We start from the raw sequence: 22,664 nt of genomic DNA, 5'->3' as shown, positions 1-22,664 counted from the left end.
AGCGCTGTGTGATGCTCAGTGGAAATAACATGATTTCAATATGGAATAAATTACATTTCAACATAAAAGATGTTGAATCAATGTTGACAGAGAGTTGAAAATTATATTTCTGTTGTTTCAATGTGCAGATAGGCGTTCACACCAACCTCATTTCAATGCTGATCAGCACGAACATGTTTATAACCGTAAAGCCTGACGTGGATGCAGTGTCATTTTTCTATCTGGGCAACAATATGTAAATAAACACGAACCATAGTTGCCAGCTCATAACGGCAGTGTCTTACCATTATAAGGCGGGCAGGGCAGTAACGATGATCTCGGTGTGTCCAGCTGAAAACCCACTTAATATTTAGATCTGTAGAGCACGTATCCTTCCTAAAGTAGGTCGTTTCGATAGTAATAGAAACAGCTCTGATGTGCACGCTTTTTTTCTAGTGGATGTAGCCGAAAGGAGAAGACATTTACGTTTTTTCCTCACAACATCCAGCCGCGTCTGTGCGTTGGATTTGATCACCTGCAAAGCTCGATATTGGGAAAAATTAAAGCTAAAGGCACTTGGTTTATTGTTGTCGTTGAAACGTCGGTAGCCATCTTGGAACGGTAAGAAGTGCTGGATTCTAATGGGAAATAATGTCGGAACAGGGCAGGGACAGAGGGACATTTGTCTTACACGCGTAAACATCCCACCACACACAATAATACTATTTATAAGAGAGTTAGGGTTAGTTATTAGGCTTGGCATCATGGCATGAGTTCTTGAGTCAATTTAACAATTAGCTTGAACTGGATGTGACTATCAAAGGTTCCTATGGCGTAAGTTCCTCTAGTTTTATTACAGCACTTGCCCATAGTTCAATGATGATCTGGTCCACGGCTCTGAGCGTGAAGCGAGCGCGCCTGTCGCGGGGAAAGAAGATGAGGATGTTGTTGTTGTCATGGATCTATTATAATATCGGGTTGGAGTCCACACAACACTCTGATGTGGGCTATTGAAAGAAAAAGACTTGTTGAATGCGTGGGACATGGGGGAAATTAGAGATTATCCAAACAGCATCGTATTAGTATTGGTCATAACAAACGCAAAGAGAGGTTGGAATAGATTGGAATAGCAAGGCCACCAACTCTGAAAGCTAATACATCTGATCTGGAAAGTCTTGATTTTATTTTTTTGCGAGCTTTTTGAAAGATAATGTTTTATATGTCAATATTTGTGTCATAAGTGTCATAATGAAGAAGTGGGATATATGTTTTTTTCTGAGAATGGACATATGGGATGTCTGTGCAATACAAAAGAGTATCAGGATGGCAGCGATTGGGAAACAGTTATGTTTATTTTTGTGTTAAGTACAGACTGTTCACATCATTTGTACTTTGCATTCTGCCTATATTGGATTATTCACACTTTTGCGACTATTTCTCCCCAGCGAGATCTATAACTCCTCATTTAATTCACTCATTTCCTCTTCAACAATAAACAGTTTGCCCTGTTTACATTTCCTGTACGTAAAGTGAACAGAAATATTGCATTCATAAATAATGGCTGTGATAGATTTGCTCATAATTGTAGGCGGGGGTAGCAGTCCCTCCGACGTTTCCCATTGGTTCAGACAATGGCGTTCTTTTACGTCCATTGCGTTTCATTGGCCGCGCACAACGTCACCTTTGTTCCGGGTACTGCCTTGACCAATCACGGGGCTGTTCTCGCTCGTCTCATTCTCGTCGGTCCAGGAGTTTAGTGCACTTTCTGAACCTGCAGATCTTTTCAGTTTTTCCAGTTCCTCGTCAGTTCTTGCTGGTTTATAGTCCACCAGAAGAGAAGAATATTCTCACAATGACCACACGTGTTCGACCGGTGAGTTACAGACGCATTTATATGACAAAAACATGTACTTTTTACGTGTTTGTGCCAACTTGCAAACGGTATGGGAAGAGATAAAACTGTTTCGTGAGGAAGTGTGTGTCCTGCTTCTTTCCCTGCTAGTAATGATGACTTGTTTCTAGTGTATTCTGTAGATTATGTGTGTTTTTTTTTTAATGTGTTTTCAAATGCACACAGAGTAATAAGAGGTGCGTGGTCATTGGAGGGTCTGGTTTCCTGGGCAGACACCTGGTGGAGAAGCTGTTGGACCGAGGATATGCTGTGTCTGTATTTGACATCTGCCAAAACTATGAGATGCCCAATGTCACCTTTCACCAGGGAGACCTCTGTGACAAGCAAGTGAGTGCTGCTAAACAGAGGCTGGTAGTAGAGGAGCCTAAAATAAGAGTAACTTAACTAAAACAAATGATCACCCAAGTACAAGTGCAAAGTAGTGGTCCAAGAAATTACTCAAAGATCGGTAAACCGGTAATACAACTACAACTCAAGTATTTCAGAATCAGAAAAGGTTTATTGCCATTGTCACTTCACAAATATAGGAATTTGCTTTGTTGATTCAGTGCAACATAAGACAATGAACAATTTATAAGTGTAACTATTTGGACGTAACATCTGATTTATAAGTAATTGTAGGGACAAAACAATGCACAGATCTGGCCTTTTCCAATCATCATCTGAAGGAGTGGTGCAAGAAATGCAAATGGTCAAATCATTTAATATTGTCATTGCAAACAAGGCTTTTGTCACTTAAGACTAACATTGGGAAGATTAGTAACCAAAACCTTTACTCAAGTAAGATAACTCTTTCTTCAATAAAAATATTACTCGAACAGGAGTAAAAGTGCTGCTAGAAAAGTATGATTTATTTAAAATGTTACTCAAGTAAACGTAACCAAAGAACTACATTTCCCATAATATGACAAAAGTGTTAAATCTGCTTTTGACTGTGAAATATCTGAACAAGTTAGGCAAATTAGGCAAATGTTGTTTGTGAATTATTCATAAACCGTCATGTCTGGTTTTCATTCAAGGCTTTGCTGTCAGCTCTAAAGGACACATCCTTGGTTTTTCACTGTGCATCTCCTGCACCTGGCAGCGACAACCGTGAGCTGTTTGAAAAGGTCAACATTCAGGGCACGTGCACCATCATTCAGGCTTGTAAAGAAGCTGGGGTTCAGGTGAGACATAGTTTGATTATTAAGTGTAAGCTTTACATGTGAACATTTTTGTTTTGTTTTGTAGAAAATGGTTTTGACCAGCAGTGCCAGTGTGGTGTTTGAAGGTAAAGATGTAAAGAATGGAAAAGAGAGTCTGCCTTATGCCAAGAAGCCTATAGACTTCTACACACAGACCAAGATCAAGCAAGAGAAGGTCAGTTTTACACATTCAAGTGGTTTCGAAGTCCTCAATATATTGAGTGTCCTGACAGTGATTTGGAACTACATCAGAAATGTGTCTTTAAATGGACCCAGAAAATTGCAGAATATAACAATGTCCAGATGACTATAATTGAATCTTTTTCTACCTTGTTTGAAATATTATAACAAATCATCACGCTCTTTTTGCTGCATTTTGAGAGAGATCTTCTTTAAAACGATATATCTGATATTCAGGTTTTACATATCTTCAAAACAACATTCATGAAATTATCGCTAATTCAATTAACTGCCAACTTCATAAAAATAAAACAAAATGTATTAATAAGTCCACCTAACACCCATCCAATTTGTGCAGCTGGTTCTTGAAGCATGTGACAGAGAAAGTGGGTTCCTGACAGTTGCCATTCGACCTCATGGCATCTTTGGCCCACGGGACCCTCAGTTGGTTCCTATATTGGTGGACACCGCGCGCAGAGGGAAAATGAAATTTATTATTGGGTAAGTCATACAAGTAAAAGGTTTGCTCTAATAATGTGATGTAATTACAATGAGACATTAGATATTGTTTTCCTGCAGCGATGGGACCAATCTAGTGGACTTCACTTTTGTAGAGAATGTAGTTCATGGACACGTCCTGGCAGCTGAGCGTCTCAAGCCCAACTCTCCAATTTGTGGAAAGGTGAGCCAGAATATGATGAACGTTTAAAAATATTGGTAAACTATTTAAAACTTTACTTGCAAATGCTAGCAAAGCTGTATTTATGACCGTTTCTGTTTTTAGGCATATCATATCACTAACGATGAACCCATTCGCTTTTGGGACTTCATGTCTGAGATCCTGGTGGGTCTGGGATATCCCGCTCCTCGCTACCACCTCCCATACGTGTTTGTTTATGGGCTAGCTCTTCTGCTGTGGGTGCTGGCTCTGCTGCTTAGTCCTCTTGTCTCCTTCAAACCCACTTTTACACCGATGAGAGTGGCTCTTGCTGGAACACATCATTACTACAGCTGTGAACGGGCCAAGGAAGATATGGGCTATACACCAGTGGTCAGCTTGAAAGAGGGAATAAAGCGCACAGTGGAGAGCTATCCTCACCTCAGACAAGGAGCGTAACTGTGATGAAGAAAGTCAACAAGTGATGCTTCTACAATTGTTCTCTACATTTCTCTCAGATGGGACACTTTATACAGATGCTGACAATATTTGCCAGGACATATTTGCACATTTTTACCACTTGGTGGCAGTAGAGTTCTGTGATGTTTGTATTAAAACTAGCTGCTATTGTAATTGCTAATCTGTAGTTGTGTGTCTGAAGCACATGCCTATTAAGAACCATGCATTGAGATTGAACAGTCCATTTATATAATATAATATATCCATAAATATGGATCAATCACTGTATCCTACTTTAGGCTACGACCTCCCAATGTTATTACAGTACAATTATCATTGATAGTTTAATAACAATGATGACAATAATATAATGATAATAAAAATACCATTATTTCATGAAATATTTGTATTTGTATAGCCTTTTCCAGGAGACTCAATGACCCTTGAATGTCAATAAAAACATTTGTTTTCACAATAGATGATTGGATTAGATACTGAGTTGAAAATCCACTTAGAGTAGAATGCACGAAATGCAACGCAAGTATTCTATCATCAAGTTAGCATAAGTGTCACTAGTGTCGAGCTAAGTAGATGTTTTAATCAGGCTGTCATTAAGTGGATGTTTTAATGAGGTAGTCATTTATACAATTATGGGAGAGGCAATAAAAGCACATACCATTTGCCCTTTCTTCTGTCACCAAGGATTTAACACTGAATGGTTACTATTTCCCACAATGATGTAAAATCATACCGTATCGTCTGCTCTCTTAGGAAATGTAAAACATTTATTTTGTTCTCCTTTCTCTTGTAGGTGAAAGTCAATTCCGGTCTCAGTGGTTACTAGAAGGTGGAGATGAAGTTCAGATACTTAACATTCCCTTTAATTCTGCAGTCACTTAATGATTCACTGCTATAGTCAGACACAGGGCAAGCTGTCGGACTGGTTTTTGGTGCAGGGAGTGAGGGACTCAGTAGATAAAAGAAAACAGCGTTCACGTAGGCACTGTGCTCTCACCAGAGTGAAACTTTGGCTCTCACTCACAGGTTCTCTCTGACAGATATTGTGAAAGCTATTTACGCCCTTTCAGATTCATAAAGGGCACAAACTATTTACCCAGCGTGGGTTCATTTGTCTTTCTTCAAGTGGTGAGCTGATCCCGGAAATGCAAATAACTGCATGATACTAAAGTAATTTGGTATGTTTTAGAAAATATTGTATAAAAAAAGCTGACGTGCCAACAGAATCAGTACTAGCAATAAATGTATGGGTGCAGTCATATATTTATCATGGAATTAATAGTAAACACTTAGAATGATAATATATTTTCTTACTCCAAGATCGAATTTCCCTTCTTACAGATCTTGTCAGCATGTTTTCAGACACTACTATACTATACTATACTATACTATACTATACTATACTCCTACTTGAGTAGTATTATTTTATAGTGTAGTAGTATTTGAGTAAACATTTTGGTCCATCTATAGTCTATAAGTGACAAAAGCTTTATATTAGCTATATTATATTGTGTTTCTTTTTTCCTTGTTTTTATGATCTATTCTTTTGAAAACACTTATGTTTTGTGTTTCCATTTTCAAATTATAAATATGATATTAGCATTACATTCAGACAGTTACTCTTTTTATTACTCTGAATAGGGTTTCCCCCAAATATACCTTCTTTCTGTGTTGTATTGTTTTGTGGCCTATCCTTAGTAAATAAAAATAGATAACAGTATTAGAAGATTTCTTTCATCACCACTCTAACTTAAGCAATACATTATTGTATCAATGAAATTTCCCCATGTGGGACAATAAAGGAATATCTTATCTTATCTTATTAGAGGCCATTATCAATTCAGATATGCTTTTATCTCTATCTTTATTAACTATTGTTAATAGTTATTATTACAGACATCTTGTAGAACTTTCTGAAGAATCACAAGCATCTCATTTGAAAAGAACAATAGCTTTCATGTTTGTGGCCTCCCCTTTCAGTTCATGTTTTCTTTAATCGCACCTTGATGATGCTGCTGCTCCATCTCCCTCTTTATTCTCAGTGGGGCAGCAACACAACATTCCCAGTGGAGATGTTGCTAGTGCCACTTAATTTGCACACACCCCATGCTGTGTGCCTGCTTTCCCTTTGTCACCAGCCTTGCCTTACTTCACTATCTAATAATCTAGTTCCTCGTGCTTCAGGTATTGCACATTTGCCAACAAAGTTCTGATGTATTCAACAAAAGTGACTTCTTAGTAACATCTGCTACGCACACGGAAAGTCACTCACGCACACAGAAACAACCACAGATTGCTCCACCCCACCTCTCGCCTCTTGACTGGCTGGGCTTGTTACGCCTGTACCTGTTCATTAGAGCAGGGACAAGGCACCTGTCAACCACTCTTTGAAATCCTTCTCATAGGAATAGTGCCACAGGGCTGACCGGGCACACACCATCTGGATAGCAACTCTTACTTGGGTATGTACCAGAAACTATTGGTAGATTTTATTTTATAACTCTATAAGCGATCAATCATCATGTGTAAACTTTGAATAGGATCTCAGTGTTTGCACTTATTTTCTGGGTGTTTCCCCGCAATGATTGAAGAGTTGTCTGTCTCGTTTTAACTTTGACATTGTTTTTCATTAATCATTTATCTATGATGTCCTAATCCATGGGCAAATACGCCCTCTGAGCCCAAGGTGTATTTGTCTAAGCACATATTCAATTCAACGTTCTTAAAAGAACTTGCTCTGGGAAAACTCCATGTGATTCAGTGTGCCTGAGGAATAAAGAAATAAGTTACATTTGCATTTTGAGTTTGGCCGTCACGCAAGTTTGCATACGCTTGAAGCTAGTTCCTGTGCCAAGATAAAAGAACACTCAATTCATTAATATTTCTCATTTTAAGTGTTCCCTAAGGACAACCGTATTTCAGTGAGCACAAGCCTATTTTTTGCTCATTTGGAGGGGTCTTAATGCAGTTGTTCACACATATAATTTACTCCTCAGTTTACACTAATTCAATATTAAGGCAATACAGAGGGCGTTTGTGTCTTCATTGAAGGCAAGTGTGGTGTTTTTTTTGGAAAGTGGTAGGACAGGATGATCTGCATGTCTGAAGGGTGAGACAGAAGCATTCCTTTCTATCCACATGTATTTTATTGGTGAACATTGTGTGAGAAGTGACTATCATTCACTTGTTTTTATGTAACGAATTACATTTCTTATCTTATGGACTTATTTATTGTCATTTCAGGACCCTTTATCCGACAAAAGCAAGAAGAGACATGTCAAAAGGTCAGCACACATTAATGGGTTGTTTGTATAATGTATTTGGTGAAATTTGGTCTTGATCCTTCTGTTTTTTTTTTTTTTTGTCTTAGAAGGGGACAAAGCTTCTGTGTTTAAAACCACCAAAGTTCGGACCAAATTGAAAGGAGATAACAGCTGGCTACAGCGCAGCTCTCAATCTCAGCCTAAAGGAGATGAAGAGAAACCTTGGTAGGAGAAGACATTTCCTTATCACATCATAACAGAGGCAAGAATTATATGTGATGGTCTGAAACGATGTCACAAGTGAAGCTTAGATCAAGATTTTTGTCTCGTTCTTAGAGATTTATGTTCAGACTGATGCTCCGTGTTGGGTGTCGTCTGTCTCCGACTCCTTCTTTGGTTTTCAGATTTCTGTATCTCGCCCTTAGATCCTCGTTTAGGTTCACATACAAGATATCAAGATTAGGTTTTCACATTTACATAGTATAGTTTGTTCATTTGGGTAATCGAAAAAGGTGTCAATGCTGGTTACAAATAAAACATTTTAACTTTAAGCTCTACCAGTAAAGTCTAGCCATGAGTGATTATGATTGGCCCCAGACTGTTGCCAATTCATAAACGTTAATACATTTTCATTACCATTAACAGGATTGCAGAAGTAAAAGCCAGCCGCTTGAATGGAGCCAATGTTGAAACCAGTCCAGTGTCCTCACCGATCCAATCCTCTCCCTCGCCGCTCAAGACCAGCACCGTGCGGTAAGACAAAACCCCCTCACCCCTTGGAGCCTCATTATATTACATACTGATACTGATAAGAACAAATATTTTTTGAAACAGATCACCCACGTCTGGATTTCTGATCAGGTATCACGACTTTCACTGCTCAAATATTTAAAAAATGCAGGAAATAGTGAAGGTGGAGTCTTGTTTTAGCTGCATGAGGCATATTGTTTTACATTCTTTGTTTTATAGGGGTGTATTTACTAAAACAGAGAAGACACCAACAACATCCAATGTCTTTAAGTATGAGTTTGAAGTTAGTCCAAACATACTCTGTATTATATATTTGCTCTTAAGTCATTTTGTGTCTGTTTGTGTGCAGTGGAACAACTACATTTACCAAAAAACCTTCTGAGAGCTACATAAAAATGTAAGAAGTCAAATCCTCTGCTGACACAATGGGTGAGGCTGCATTCTGACATTGTGTGTTTTTGTCTCTTAGCGCCCCGCACACTGTGAGGAACATCACAGAGAACCAAGAGAGCCAGCTCAGCCAGGAGGAGCAGGAGAAACGGTGAGATTGGCTGAACAACACTAAAGCAGCAATGTTTTTTGTTTTTTAGACTCATATTTATATTAACATGACATTTCCAATACAATTTAGACTCATTTTATGGCACATTAACAAATTGGACCTGGTGTACAATTCATTTTCTCAGGGTATCTCTCTAATGTTTTAGAGTTAGTATTAAAAAATATTTGTAAATACAGTGACAGACATGTGGACTAGTCATTGTCATTTTTTCATTTTGTCATTTTGTCAATGTGAACATACATATTTGTGGATATTAGGTGATAAATGTATAACAAATACAATGTTTTATTTTGCAGAACGAAGGCTGCCAGTAGTGTATTGAAAAAATCATCTACAGAAAAGCGCTCCTATGTGCTATCTGCAGCTAAGATATACGAGTATGTAAATCTAAAAGTAATCAATCATCATTGTACCAAACTTGAATAAATAATACGTCTTTTTCCGTGTAGGACTAAAGACAAAACACCAGATTTACTGGTCAACAGTCCTGCATTTGTGGCTCAAAGGTATAAAATAGTTTGTCATTTCCTTCCTCCAATCATCTCAGACCACAAATTCTTATAAATGACTCTTAACTCTGACGTCAGCTTCACTGTATGTGTCCAAACCATCTCACTCTAGCTTGTTTGTCATTATCTCCTGTATAATACGCTAAATATCACGTAAAATGTTGTATTCTTGTTATAATTCAGGGTCGAGACTACAGATGATGAGGAGAGCAATGCAACTTCTCTCACCACCGCAACGGATGTTACTCCTCTGCCCAAGCCACGAATATCGTAAGTACAGTTCCACTTCCCCAATAACTGATTTAATGACTGCACAGAGTAATTGCATACCACTCATCGCTGGCATACTGTCACCACAAGGTCAACACAAATTGAGTTCATGGAGGAAGTTAAAGTGGAAGAAGTGAAAGAAAAGGAGAAAGACCCGTTTGAAAACATGGTACCAGGATGCACAAAAGTGGCCACTCCTTTGCCAGAGCTCATTCCTGATCTGGTCCAAGTTACGTACGTCAAGCCGGATGACTCAGGTGAAGCCGAGGAGCCTGAGTCACCTGTAGTAGAAGAAACTCCACCCTCTCCACCTTCTCCTGCGCCAAGACAGACTACAGTATCAACAACAGTAACAATAGTAACAACGGAGGAGACGGAACCAGAGAAAAGTCTTTTAGATATAAGGTAAATCTCAACATATTTATAGGGCAGCACCAACTACATATGTATTTAAAAATATACTTTAACTTATCTTGGAAACGCAAAGGTTAAAATTTGAGAAGGCAATATTTTTCCAGAACAAACTACAATCTACATAATCATAGAAAAGTCAGTTTCTGCATTTGACATATTCACCATATTGTTTAACGTGACATAATATGATTATTTCTGTGAATGCTATTATTATTATTGTTGTTGTTTTTCTTATTATTTTATCAATGCCCCTTTTCACAGCTCTGACAACAATGTTGTCCCTGCATTTTATGCTGACACAATTCCAAAAAGGTAAAAATGCATGCGATATGTATCTGAAAATGAGCATTACTGTGGGACTTAAGTAAATTACACAAAGGTGTCTCAATGCCTTATCTCATTTTCAGAGTTGAAGTAGTGGAGCCTCAGCCGCTCGTGAAAGTGGAGCCACTAAAAACTCCAGAAGTCGAGGCAGAGCTGGAGCTTCAGCCTAAAGTTGAACTCAACACAGAGACACTGCTAAAACCACAGGCTGAGCCAGTGCTACAGACTCAAATAAAGTGAGACTAAAAGACAAAGATGGACAACAACTCAATTCAAAGCTGAAGATTTACTTCATCATTGTTTTTTATTCAGTTTAAAAGAAGAGGAGCCAGAGCAGCTGGTGGAGGACCTTAAGGTGCAAAAGGAGGCTGAGACAGAGATTCAAACTGATGATGAACCGAAACAAGACCCTACACAACAAAGGTAAGTCACAATTTGAGAACATAAATGAGACTTAAAACATTATTCAGAGATTTCTGTTCAGCAAATCCCAACTCTTTTCATTTTTAATTTCAACTTATCTTTGTAAAAATCACAACAGTTGCCAGTTATTGTCAATAAAAGACAAGTAAGTTTTAAACCAATCAGTTTTTAACAGCATTTTGAACAACAACATTTTTTTGAATGCACGATTCAATAGCAAAGTCAGTCAATCAATCCACTTTAATTATCCCCTCGGGGCAATTTAAGCACATTGAGTGTTCTTCATGCAGAAGTTCAGGATCAGGAAGGTAGAGTCAGGCAGTCTTGTGTCAGGCCAATACAATAACACATCTCCATGGAGATAAGTAGGTGATTAATCCACAACCAGAAAAGTTACATTGTGCGCCTTTAAGAGGAAAACCCTACCCTTCATCTCAGAATACTTTGTGCAATAAGGATAATCTGTCCAGTTATCTTTTTAAATGACATCTCATGTGTTTACCTCCCTTTTGGACCTCCAAACACACACTCAACATCATCACTCACTTCCTGTACTTGCCAAATAAACTAACTAATAATCACTTCTCTTTATTGCAGTATTGTTGAGCAACAGTCAACTAACACAATCAGATATGTGGAACCTCTAACTGATGATTTGCTGGCTTTTAATGACAGGTTTGTTTAAATACATGCACTATCTTTTGTGAGAAGACCTGTCAAAATATGAACACTAGGTGGCACTGTTGGACTGCTGTCTGACCAGTGCATTCAGAAACGTCCACTGAAGTAATTCACTTTTCTTTTGGTTCCTTTTCAGCCCCAAGTCGGTTCCTCTTATCCCTATTAGTTTTGGATCCCGGGGTCAAGATCTGCTTAGCCCTATAGAAAGGTATAGTATAGGAACATGTAATTCCCACCCACTTAGCAAATACCACACAAGTATTACTTTTTCATAGGTTAAAAAAAATCAATATCCCCTAAGCAAGAAACCTACCTTTCCAAGATGGATTGACAGCGCCAAAGGGTTATAACTGTGTTTTTTGTCATTTTTTTCATTCTCTTTTTTTTTTTTTTTAGCGAGAAGCCAGAACCTGTCAAACCTGGCACCAGCCTCGTCGACCTGCTGTCAAACGAGGACATTGTAGTCACAGAAGAGCATAGGTGAGAGAGACTAATTCTTATCACATGGTTTGCCTGGGGTTATGTTCTCAATAAAGCTCCACACGGCATGAAAGTCTGAGCCCCAAGTCAACACCTTCAAGCAAGAGCACATTGAAACATCTTATCTTCAAAGTTCAGATTAGTATTGGCTTCCTTTTGTCTTCCCTCAGCCTCAGCGCACTGCCAGAGGAGAAGAAACAGACAGAGACTCAAAGGTACATCACAATGACAGGCCCATCTTCATAAATAATTTGTCAATGTGCCACCAAGGAACACATTGTATCTAAAAGTCCCTTGTAATGGCTTTGACTAATTCTCTCACTCTTTCTCCCCAGCGTCACAGAAACAGTCACAATCACCACCAAAACTGTGATCATTACTGATGAGCGGTAAGGGGACAGTCTGCTCTGTGCTATAATGGGAGGGTTGTCAAAAGGAGCTTTCTTCCTTTGTAAATTGTGTATGAGGCAAACCACGCTAACCTTTGCCTTGTCCTCCTTTCTCTGTTTATCATGCCATTCTTCCGCCTCCATTTTCCCGCGTCTCCATCTTTACGCAGTGAAGAGGAAAGTGCAGATCCCCTGAGTTCACATATGATTACCACAGTGACTGAATCCAGGTATGTAATTACACAGCAACGTCACACTCCAGTCCCCAATCATTTAATGCTATTACAACTACACACTTTTTATTATAAGCCTCAGTGAGAGTTAATTTTCTTAATTATAGTTTAAAAACTACATTTCATCTGATTCATTGGTAGTTATTTCACTTCATTCCACATCAAGATAAGATGGTGTTTATTGTATTTGTCAGCAGGAGTGTCTTGTTTGCATATGCACATTTTTAATTTATAAAATGAATGATCTGATCAGTTTAATAAACCCAGCCTAATCAGAGTTTATTTCAGGTGAAGTGAAAATGAAATGTCGCCACTGAGAAGACAAATTGTATTTCAATTTGTCAATTACATCTCTGATTTTGATTTACTTTGGCCCCTGTATGTTTACTATTCAGACTGCATTAAATCTTTCCATTATGAGTCATTGTGATCAGAATTCCTCTGACACAAGACGGGCCCTGCTGACAATTGAGAGTGAAATCAGTGTGAAATTGTTTTTCAGCTCAACTGATCCGTTTGATCCATATCCGATCGGGACCACATCCTCTAACAGGTAATCATATTGGTTTGGAGCAGCGACTGTTTTCCAGTCAGATAACGTCTCGTCATGCATAATGCAGCACTTTCTGATTATGAGTGTCTTTTCTCTATTGCAGCACCTCTGACCTGCTCAAACCTCTAGCAGACATTTCCATCAGCAGGTAAAAACTTTGATAACATAAAAGCACCTATATTTTCTTGTAACTTGGCTTGAACATTGATACTATTACATGTTTACATAGTGCCTTGTTACTAACACCCATTCGTGTTGAGGCTTGTTAAATAATTATTACTCATAATGAACACGTAGGACCCCAGACGCACATGCAATCTGCATACTAATTAAATTATATTATTCAATTTCTCTCCTCTTTTTCAGTTCATCAGACACATCTGTCAAGACCAACGCGCCCAGTATAGAAACAAAGTAGGATTTGCTTGCACTAAAGAAAAATACTTATCTATTTTGTATTCATAATATCTATTCATGGTATTAGAATATATTACCGTTCAGAAATAAATGTCCTCTGGGAGTTGCGACAACTCTAAAGTATTTTAAAAGTGATGATATTCTAACTATAATTTGTATCTTTCAGTATGAGTGGTAATCTCTTGGATTCCCTCTCAGATGACATCACCCCATTCAACACAGAGGCACCAAGGTATTGGATTCATGATATGCACAATTCACAATAATCTTTGGTGAGGTTTAAATGTTCCAGTTTAGATTCTGTACTTGATGGTTGTTTTTCCTTCTCTGTGTACGTTTTGACAACATTACTGTAGTATTAGTTAGGCATCAACCAAATTCCCTGTATCTTATCTAATTTCCCCATGGACAATAAAGGATTATATTATCTTATCTTATCTTATGAACGCATCATGGTTCAGAAACATGTTCTTTTGAACAGCTTTTGAACTTGACAGTATCAGCACTGAATATGCCGTTTGTGCCATAACTTGTCTATGTCCACTTCACCACCTCAGGCTGAGCACTCATTCGTGGACGCGCACGTGGGAACCGGAGAGCACAGAGGAGAGGTGATGACACACTTACACTACTATTATACTTCCAACACAAAGCCATGTTTCATTCATCTCCATCTCGCTGCGCGTGTCCATTACCCTCTAAAAGCCTTTCAATGTCTTCCCTCAGCCAAGAGCCGGCCAAGGCAGAGGAGAGTCAAGCTGGAGATGAGCAGACGGTGATCATGTTCGAGAGGAAGTGAGTTGTATATTGAAAGCTTTGGATACATATTTGGCCCTTTTATTCCCGTAACCTCCTTCTCTTTCACTTTGAGCGACGTTTTCAAAGCTCTTAAGTCGCTGAGCTAGAAAACATTGTCCATTGGCGCTGTTAAAAATGGGTCAGATAGAGCAGACATAATAAAGAGATTCCTCCTTTGTACCTACAGCATATCTAACAATAAAGAGTACAGTTGTTTTCTTCTGGCGCAGAAACGTGTCTTTGTTTGTCCTGAAGGTCGAGCGAAAACGACTCTCCGTGGGACAGGTGGACGTCCCCAACTGTGTATACAATCCAAACTAACAAGGACGAAGATGAAGAGGAGGAATCTGACATGTAAATATTCATGATCTTATATCATGAGAATTATATTAGAGACTCTGACATAAACAAAATCATAGAAGAACACTGGCCCTGTCTTGCAATGGTTAATGTCATATTTATATTTATTTGAATGTGTTATTTTAAACCACACTCATTTTAGCTCTGAGCTTTTAATGAAGAAATTGTATTCAAGTACTCTTTTATATCTTTGTGCAATTGAATAAATTAATTTACCGTAATTTCCGCACTATAGGGTGAACTGGATTACAAGGCGCACTTGTCAATGAATGGCTTATTTTCAATAATTTTTCATATATAATGCTCACCGGACTATAAGGCGCATCAATCGAAACAGAACTTCATTGATGCAGTATGCGCGGAAAGTGGCAAGCTTTTCTTCGTAATATTTTGCCAATTGCTGCAAGCTATTAATTAATCCATATGTAAGGCGCACTGGATTATAAAGCGCACTGTCGTTTTTTTGGAGAAAATTAAAGGCTTTTAAGTGCGCCTTATAGTCCGGGAAATACGGTATGTCTGTCTAATCATCTTGCTAATGTTGCAGGCCAGACGATTCAGAGACACAAATCATCTCTACTGTCACAACTATTAGGTAAGTGAAACACACTCTTTCGGGCTACACATCTGGCTAGTTTTGCAAGTGCAGAACAAAGTGTGAAGGAGAGTTTTAAGATGGCACACTTCAGCAGCACAATAGACTGCACCTGGTCAATAAAGGCGGCCCCCGAGGAGAAGTGAGTCAGAGATCGGCGTCATTCGCTTATAAAAACTGCACACTTTCTGCTCATGTGTTGCCTTCACTTTATTGACTCCTGCAGCTCAAGGTTTTAGGTTCAATACTGTTTTTTTCTTTCCTTCACTTTCCAGGGAGACATACAGTGAGCCCGAGCCAAGCATGGATCTGTAAGTTTCTCATTTCAAGTTCATGCTACAATAATCTTGGTATTTTATTTGGTATACAGCAGGTGAATGTTCCCCATCCTAGATTATTAGTAGAAGTATTGGATGAAAATACTTGAACATAGTTTTGTAATTTGTAGTATTTATAATCTAATGTCAAACACACAACTCTTTGACATTTGACATTGCAGGTTTGAGTTTTTGCCAGTGGTTCACAACTTTTTTAACTCGCGTATTCCCCAGCTTGGTCTTTTCCCTAACTCCTCATCAGTTATTACTAAAATATTGTGTTCATTGTCCAAAAATGTCCACAATCTTCCAATTACGTACTCAATTAAGCCTTGTTTTAAAATCCAAAAGCATCTGCGTTGGGCTCGTGTAGAAGGGAAACACTGGCTGATTAAAGATTGCACAAGAAATTATGAACAGACAACATATATTCTGTTAATGATTACTACATGGATTAAACTATTTTCATTTTGGCCCACCTAAAAACCCTAAAATATAATAGAATAATGATTGCGATACAACAGTTTGAGTGCTTGTAAAGTTTATGTAGGTTATCAAGACTATTTTTGCTCAGAACCACCTGTTTCCACAGTGTCTATCCTACTTACCTGTTTATCTCTATGTAGGATAAATGTTTAATACAGTCGAGTGCAGTTCAAGGCATATTAATTATTTAGTGCCTTTTCACAAATTTCCTTTTCCTTTGAGATTACTGTAGGATTGCGTTCGTTATACAGTGAGAGATTTAGGCCAAATCCTGTGGGAATGCAGCTGCCGGGGGGAGCCGAACTTACACGCAAATTGTTCACTTTTTAAATACAAAACCATGTTAAATGACGAGATCCACTAGCCCATTGTCTTTCACTTTACCCTCATTTTCCCGCCTATAATGATCAGTTTCCAGATGTCAAATTAATGATGTGCATTAGAGACGTCCCTTTGTCAAAGCACAGGCCGTTAAACCCTGCGTCATTACCGAGAGCTTACACGGAATGATTATCTCCTGCTTGACAGATATAGGCCTGTTTTACAATCACTAATCATTTTACTGACACCGGAGTGAGCTAAAGACTAACGCAGCTGTTTTGTCCCCTCAGCACCTCGGCAGAATCAGACGGAGAAAGCAAAAAGTAAGTCATACAAAGCTAAAAAGGATCAGCCATATGATTATGACCACCGAACATATGCAACCGACTATGATGTACTTTGCATAACACCTGACGTTCAAAACGAGCTTCTTCTGCTTTTGGAGCCACAATTGAGCTTTAACTGGACTGGACTTTTTCTATTCCACTGGTTTATTGTTCCTTTGGACCATTTATGCTTTTGCTTCGCTCTGGTTTCCTCTCCGATCCACAGCACGATTTTAGGAACGAGTATTTGGGTTTTGCGATTAATAAATACAACTTGCAATTGTGTTCACGAAAATGAATTAAACGATTAAAACAGCCAAAGCTGAGCAACGTCAAGGAGAGTAGTAAAAACAACAGAATAAAACAAGATTGTACAAGCAAAATGAGTGTCTGTTCACGGTGCTAATTTCAAACCAGAAAAAGACTGTAATATGAGCTGCTAAACTAATTGAAGAATTCCATGCATTTCAATACATGTTTGTAGAGGCCTAAACACTAAAGAGTTGGCAGTTTTCTTTTCACTAACAGGATCTTTTGTTGTCTACAGTGGACATTCTATTACCTACATAATCTCAGCGTTTTATTTTGTTGATTGCACCAACTAAATTGAGCAGCTCTAATCCACAAGCACAATAAAGTGTACCTTAAACCTTATGTTCTTGTAATACAGTTGCTAATTAAAGTACACCCACCCTTAGGATTCAGGAACAACTGTACAATCTCTACAATGTGACGTGCTTAATCTTTTATTTTTCTTGTCTTAAGGCCGTTTGTGTACGTTAAAGAGTACGTCAACGCTTCTGAGCTTTCCCTACTGAACGCCAAAGACACAGACAGGTAATTTCTTCAACTAATTAATTAAATGTTAATCCCTTACAGTGGTTTTTCATGCTGAAAATGATTGGTTCTAATTGTATTCATGTATTATAGTGATTATTTGACGTCATCATCCACCAGTTACTCCTACAGCAGCCCCTCCACTTACTTAAGGTAATAACACAAATCCTAAAACGAACATAAGCCAGCCTTTAGCTCTAATCCCAAGTTTCTTTGTGTACAACAAAAAACATTTTGTAAGCGGTTCGAGCCATAAATTCCTCACAGGCAGCAATTAAAGAGGGCTCGGCCAGGCCCACAAAGGATTATTTACACCTACAATCACAATAGGGCAGATGGGGTCAGAGGTTATTCCACTAAACTGAGCATCGCTGCACACCGCTGAAATAACCCACCTCAAACGCTGTGTCTCTGCAGTGACTCGCTGTCGACCAAGTGCACGTTCTGTGGGGAGCAAGTGGGCAGCGACGCCAAGATCACCGTCGAGCATCTGAACATCAACTGCCACCCGGAATGCTTCAAGGTAAAGCTTCATCTCACCGTCTCTGCGTCAGCCGGGGGGGAAAAACTAAAAAAAGACTCAAAAAATGACTCGATGATGTGAAAATGTTTGGTCGAACTGAGTACTGACAGCTAGGACATCTTTAAATGGTTTGAAAAATGACGTTATATCTGAGTAAAGGATTGATACCCTTTTCAACTCAAGCACTCAGACAAATTAAATTAATCTATTTCAAATATCAAAGAAATGTCCTTGTTGCTTCTGTTAATGATGTCTTTGAAGATCCCTCACTTTTAATTTCAAAGATGAAAAATGACAATGTCTCTCTGCTTTGTGTCAATTAAGTTTCTATGGTAACCCTTTTATATTTCCAGTGTGGAGTGTGTGGTATACCTATGGGAGACTTTCTTCATAAGATGTTCCTACATGGAGGAATAGTCCACTGTGAGAGTTGCTACAGAAATGCTTAGGACTGATTACAGACGTCCTCTTGATGGCTTCGTGTCCTCGTCCTCTGGCCCTTCTCTTGTTCACTAACGTACAAGTGACAAGTGTTCTTCTGCTAAGTTTGGAACAAGTCCAGTCCAAACTTGATGTGGTTGATGATGATCAAGAAGAGTTTCGAACAATATGACTATGAATGTGTTTTTCATGTATTAGGTCATTCTGAGATTATGTTGATTATGTTATGTATGAGTTTACGTTTTGTGGGAAACCTGTCTGTCTCTGTAAACAAGGTAAAAATTTAACTACAGTTCTATGAATATTAGATGACTGCCAGAGGCGGTGCTTTAGCACTGACTGATTCCCGACACTCGTGTGAAGGGAATAACCTCTGGCGGTGACTAGGGATGAAACAGAACTACAGTATGAAGGATATGTCTGTAACAGTGCATTTAATTGTTAATTTACAAATTCATGGGGAGATTACAACACAAGCTAGTTACTATTGGAAAGTCATTTTTCAGTTTGTTTATAAAATTGTGTTTATTGTTCAATGTGCTGTTAATAAAGCTTCTTATAATACAAAAAAGTATACAAATGTAAAGCTTCATACACTTCTCAAATCTCTTCATTTACTCACTCTCAGTGGGAGTGAGCATGTCCAACCTTTACTATACAAATATAGTAAAGGTTGGACATGTTCGGCCCAGCAGCATGCAGGCCCTCACTGTAGGTGGCCAAATATAAGGGTACTGTATAAGGATAGATGACATTGGTAAGAAGTCATGGGATGGGCAGGAATAAAGTTAAACTGGCCTGAAAAGCAAGTTATATTGTCCATGCAACTGTTAACCTTCAGCTTAGCCTTAGTGGGCGAACATATCCATGACCAAACATTTTGAAAAATGATTATAAAGTTCACATTATAATGCAACATACTCTTGACACGTTTAATTAGTTGTGTAATATTTGAACAAGAGATGTATTAAACTGAACATTTTAATGTATTCCTTTGTTGAATATTTTTCTTGCATTTCATTTTAAATCACTTTGCACATTTAGAGCGTGCTATTGGCTCACGGGTATTTGCCACCTGCAGAGTGTAAAAAAACAAATGTAGTGCTCCACACACAGACGGGCTCCCTGGGTATTGAGGATTGGTGCTTTAGCAGTTTTCCAAAAAGTGCATTACTGCAGGGAAATTGCTGAAGAAATGTGGTTAGAAACTTTAGATTTTAGAATTGATGTGGGTTAAGCCAAATAATTACAAAGTAGTAAAAAATAACTTTATTTGAGCAGTTTTAGTGAAATGCATTTTGGTTTAGAGCTCAGCACAGTACAAAATAAGACTGTATTGTCCCTGTAGGTAACTTAAGTCTTCAACATTCAAACTGTTCAGTGCTTAAGATAAACTTCACTGTGCTGGCCCCCACTCTCTCTAAAGATGTGTTCATGGTATGGATTGCCAAACTGAGACAAGCATATTGTAAAAGTACATAACACAAAAAGAAGGAAAAAACAAAACAGCTGCTGAAATATTTCAATATAGTATAGTATCAAATAGTAATAATACTGATATAACATAAATATTTCAAATTCATATCACTTTGAATAGACCTACAGGAATAAGTTCTCCATTCCACAATAACTTATAAAAACATGCTTATAAGAGCTGATTGTACTTGCTATAAAAAAGTATAAAAGCACTTAATAAAGTGGTTTATCTGGTCATTATGGCACATTTCACTCATTGAAATAGAGTAATAACCCTCCCCAGGACTGTAGCCATGATACACAGCCTGTGTCAGTGGTGTCCCTTGGCTCTGCTCACAGCCATGTTTTGGATGTGTTTCCACAGCAGTGAAGGGTCCGACTCGTTATGTCTTATCAGAGACTCCAGCCCCTCGGCTTGATCCAAGCTCTGCCAGTAATCCTGAGGCCATATTTGCAACCATCTGCAGAGAGATACACAAACAGATTAGGGTCACTATACAGAAATTTGGTTACCAAGCATTTTAATCAGAACATTTAAAGATAGTTAATTGTGCTGCCTCCCCATGTACATGGTTATTCAAATTAAATTAATCTAAAAATATGATGCATTTATAAGAATAACAAAAAAAACAGTTGTATGTCAAGCTCACCCGTCATCTTCAGGCAGGTCCTGGACATCTCCATATCCAGGCTGAGGGAGCGGACAGCCCATGTGAGAGTTATTAGCCATTTTAGGTGGAGGTGGTTCAACCATCTGGGCTTTTTTGAATGCTTTTCTTGCAGCAAGTCTTGCATTCTCCTGATCACAGACATAACATTCAAACCCATTCAGATAGTTTGGTTTACTCATGTCATTAACTCCCCATTCTCGAGTCTCTAATGCCTCTAATAACTTAGGATTGGTTATACTCTTTGGGTTCTTGAATTGTAAATATTTTTCATATTCTTCATCATTCTCATCCAGATATTTGATAAAGTGTGCAAGAGATTTTGGTGAGGGAAATTCATCAATGATTATCACAGAGAGCTTGTTCGGCATCCAGTCCGCCACCACTGCAGAGCCACGATAGATGGGCACGCAGCCTTGATGAAGAGGCCGCCACAGCTTTTCAGTCATGTAGTCTGGACATAGGCCATTCTCTAGTGCCAAGTGGAACTTGTACCGTGCCACAAAGTTCATGAAATTTGGGTCCTCTCCAGTGGCAGTGGATGTGTCCTCTAGATGTTCAGGCATGGGTTTGTTGTTTAAGCATTTTCCATAAGAATCCACCTAAAGATAAGATATGGAAGGAAGTTTAAAAAAATGGATTATAGAGGATATGTCATTACAAATATGTAAAATAAAATAACAGAAATGATTTTGAAAATTTAATTACCTCAAGGTACTTCATGAGCTCTTGGACGTATCGGTCTCTGTTGGACGGCACATCGCAGTGTGACTGCATGTATAGCACCGGGGCCAGACCCTCTCTCCTCAAGCGGTTTTTGTCCTCCAGAGACACAGATGTGGGCCGGAGCAGGTAGTCCAGAGAGGGCAGCCATTGCAGGGTCAGGGGGTAATCAGACTCCCTCCGAAAAGTAGCAGTATAATTAAACAGTCGGATTCCTGGTCCATGTGAGAGGAAGAAATTATTCATGGGTGACTCTTCGTGGAAGAGGGCCCAGGTTTGGTGCTGGAGTCGAGGGAGTGGTGCTTCATAAGCTCGGAAGTCTGTGCCATAGAAGATAATGGATGCAGTCCTTTTGTACAGCTGGACCTATTAAAATAGAGATGATTTATTTATGAATACATACAAAGTGAATTAAAACATTTCAGGGATTGGTATGGAGAGAGCAGAATACCCTGCGATTACTTGTCACCAGACATGAAGACTTGGCACAGTCAATGCGCTCAGTGTCTCCAGGGAAATGTGGGAACAATCCTCCGCTCCACCAAAGCAGAATGGGCAGCTCCTTGTTGCTGCGGTGGTCATTGTTGCCTGGACCTCGATATGAACTGATGGAGGCAAACTCCATCTCTGATAGAGCGCTCTGGGGCTGAAAGGCTGCATGGTCCACTGCCTCCCAGGCCCCTGTGGGCAGCTGTTCATCCGCCAAAGAGGCAAAGGACACCCAGACCCAGCACAGGAGGCCAAGGAGTCCCAAACACACACAGGGCACGAGCCTGCCCCTCATCAACATCTGCAATGGAGGAGGAGAGGGCACAAATGAACAACAGAGGCAGTGCAGGACAGAAAGCTAAAAGAACTTCACTCTCTGTGCTGTAATTCTGCTATGTGGAATAATATGGTGTTTAACTAGTGCTGTCTCTAGACTAGATGCAGAGAGTAGATTCAAAAATCACAGAAAACATGAAAAAAAAATCCGGTCTCTTACCATAATCACAGCAACATGAAGAGGCTTTTTGGTCGCCGTCTCTTTCCTTCATGCAGCTCACAGTTAAATGAGGCCGCCGTTTGCGGGACAGAAAAAGAAGAAACAAACAAACACAGCTGGCTTGAACGACTTCTTTAGCTCATATCTGTT

The 22,664-nt window shown here is 39.0% G+C and overlaps 4 protein-coding genes across 4 annotated transcripts in view; 2 read left to right on the top strand and 2 right to left on the bottom strand.

Annotated features, from left to right (window-relative positions):
- The window catches only part of cetn2 (centrin, EF-hand protein, 2), an 81,444-nt gene that overhangs the window by 3,157 nt on the left and 55,623 nt on the right, over positions 1-22,664 (bottom strand). Inside the window, exon 2 of the mRNA XM_072438324.1 lies at positions 285-341. Coding sequence (XP_072294425.1) covers positions 285-287 — 3 coding nt within the window. The 5' untranslated portion in view covers positions 288-341. The remainder of the gene's footprint in view (positions 1-284; positions 342-22,664) is intronic.
- On the top strand, positions 1,755-4,546 carry nsdhl (NAD(P) dependent 3-beta-hydroxysteroid dehydrogenase NSDHL). Its single transcript, XM_072438151.1, has 7 exons — positions 1,755-1,852; positions 2,057-2,218; positions 2,911-3,057; positions 3,122-3,250; positions 3,614-3,756; positions 3,835-3,937; positions 4,040-4,546. Exons 1-7 carry the CDS (start codon positions 1,832-1,834, stop codon positions 4,370-4,372), a joined length of 1,038 nt encoding a protein of 345 aa, XP_072294252.1. The 5' UTR covers positions 1,755-1,831; the 3' UTR covers positions 4,373-4,546.
- Positions 6,637-19,233, top strand: znf185 (zinc finger protein 185 with LIM domain). Its single transcript, XM_072438300.1, has 35 exons — positions 6,637-6,852; positions 7,634-7,674; positions 7,761-7,878; positions 8,299-8,406; positions 8,488-8,514; positions 8,623-8,673; positions 8,753-8,800; positions 8,873-8,944; positions 9,262-9,342; positions 9,415-9,471; positions 9,658-9,744; positions 9,835-10,149; positions 10,420-10,470; positions 10,566-10,718; positions 10,795-10,905; positions 11,503-11,580; positions 11,723-11,794; positions 11,983-12,066; positions 12,237-12,281; positions 12,402-12,455; positions 12,626-12,685; positions 13,191-13,241; positions 13,345-13,389; positions 13,608-13,655; positions 13,825-13,890; positions 14,216-14,269; positions 14,385-14,453; positions 14,712-14,810; positions 15,364-15,411; positions 15,687-15,722; positions 16,826-16,858; positions 17,627-17,698; positions 17,792-17,851; positions 18,116-18,221; positions 18,575-19,233. Exons 2-35 carry the CDS (start codon positions 7,665-7,667, stop codon positions 18,668-18,670), a joined length of 2,565 nt encoding a protein of 854 aa, XP_072294401.1. The 5' UTR covers positions 6,637-6,852; positions 7,634-7,664; the 3' UTR covers positions 18,671-19,233.
- On the bottom strand, positions 20,348-22,654 carry fut11 (fucosyltransferase 11 (alpha (1,3) fucosyltransferase)). The gene is made up of 5 exons (XM_072438125.1): positions 22,515-22,654; positions 21,981-22,319; positions 21,515-21,895; positions 20,789-21,408; positions 20,348-20,599 (listed from the first exon to the last, which is right to left on the bottom strand). The coding sequence occupies exons 1-5, from the start codon at positions 22,515-22,517 to the stop codon at positions 20,449-20,451; spliced, it is 1,494 nt and encodes a 497-aa protein (XP_072294226.1). The 5' UTR covers positions 22,518-22,654; the 3' UTR covers positions 20,348-20,448.

Source organism: Eucyclogobius newberryi, unplaced genomic scaffold (genome assembly GCF_026437365.1).
Source record: "Eucyclogobius newberryi isolate DKJ021-1_F unplaced genomic scaffold, fEucNew1.0.hap1 SCAF_11, whole genome shotgun sequence".
NCBI lineage: Eukaryota > Metazoa > Chordata > Actinopteri > Gobiiformes > Gobiidae > Eucyclogobius > Eucyclogobius newberryi.
This window is presented reverse-complemented; position numbering and strand designations above follow the sequence as displayed.

Coding starts and splice junctions, on each gene's coding strand:
- fut11 (XM_072438125.1), bottom strand. Junction 21,896..21,980: donor TGGTGACAAGTAATCGCAGG/GTATTCTGCTCT, acceptor CTATTTTAATAG/GTCCAGCTGTACAAAAGGAC. Junction 21,409..21,514: donor AGCTCATGAAGTACCTTGAG/GTAATTAAATTT, acceptor TCTTATCTTTAG/GTGGATTCTTATGGAAAATG.
- nsdhl (XM_072438151.1), top strand. CDS start 1,832: ATGACCACACGTGTTCGACCG. Junction 3,058..3,121: donor GTAAAGAAGCTGGGGTTCAG/GTGAGACATAGT, acceptor TTTGTTTTGTAG/AAAATGGTTTTGACCAGCAG. Junction 3,938..4,039: donor ACTCTCCAATTTGTGGAAAG/GTGAGCCAGAAT, acceptor TTCTGTTTTTAG/GCATATCATATCACTAACGA.
- znf185 (XM_072438300.1), top strand. Junction 11,581..11,722: donor TTGCTGGCTTTTAATGACAG/GTTTGTTTAAAT, acceptor GTTCCTTTTCAG/CCCCAAGTCGGTTCCTCTTA. Junction 12,067..12,236: donor GTAGTCACAGAAGAGCATAG/GTGAGAGAGACT, acceptor GTCTTCCCTCAG/CCTCAGCGCACTGCCAGAGG.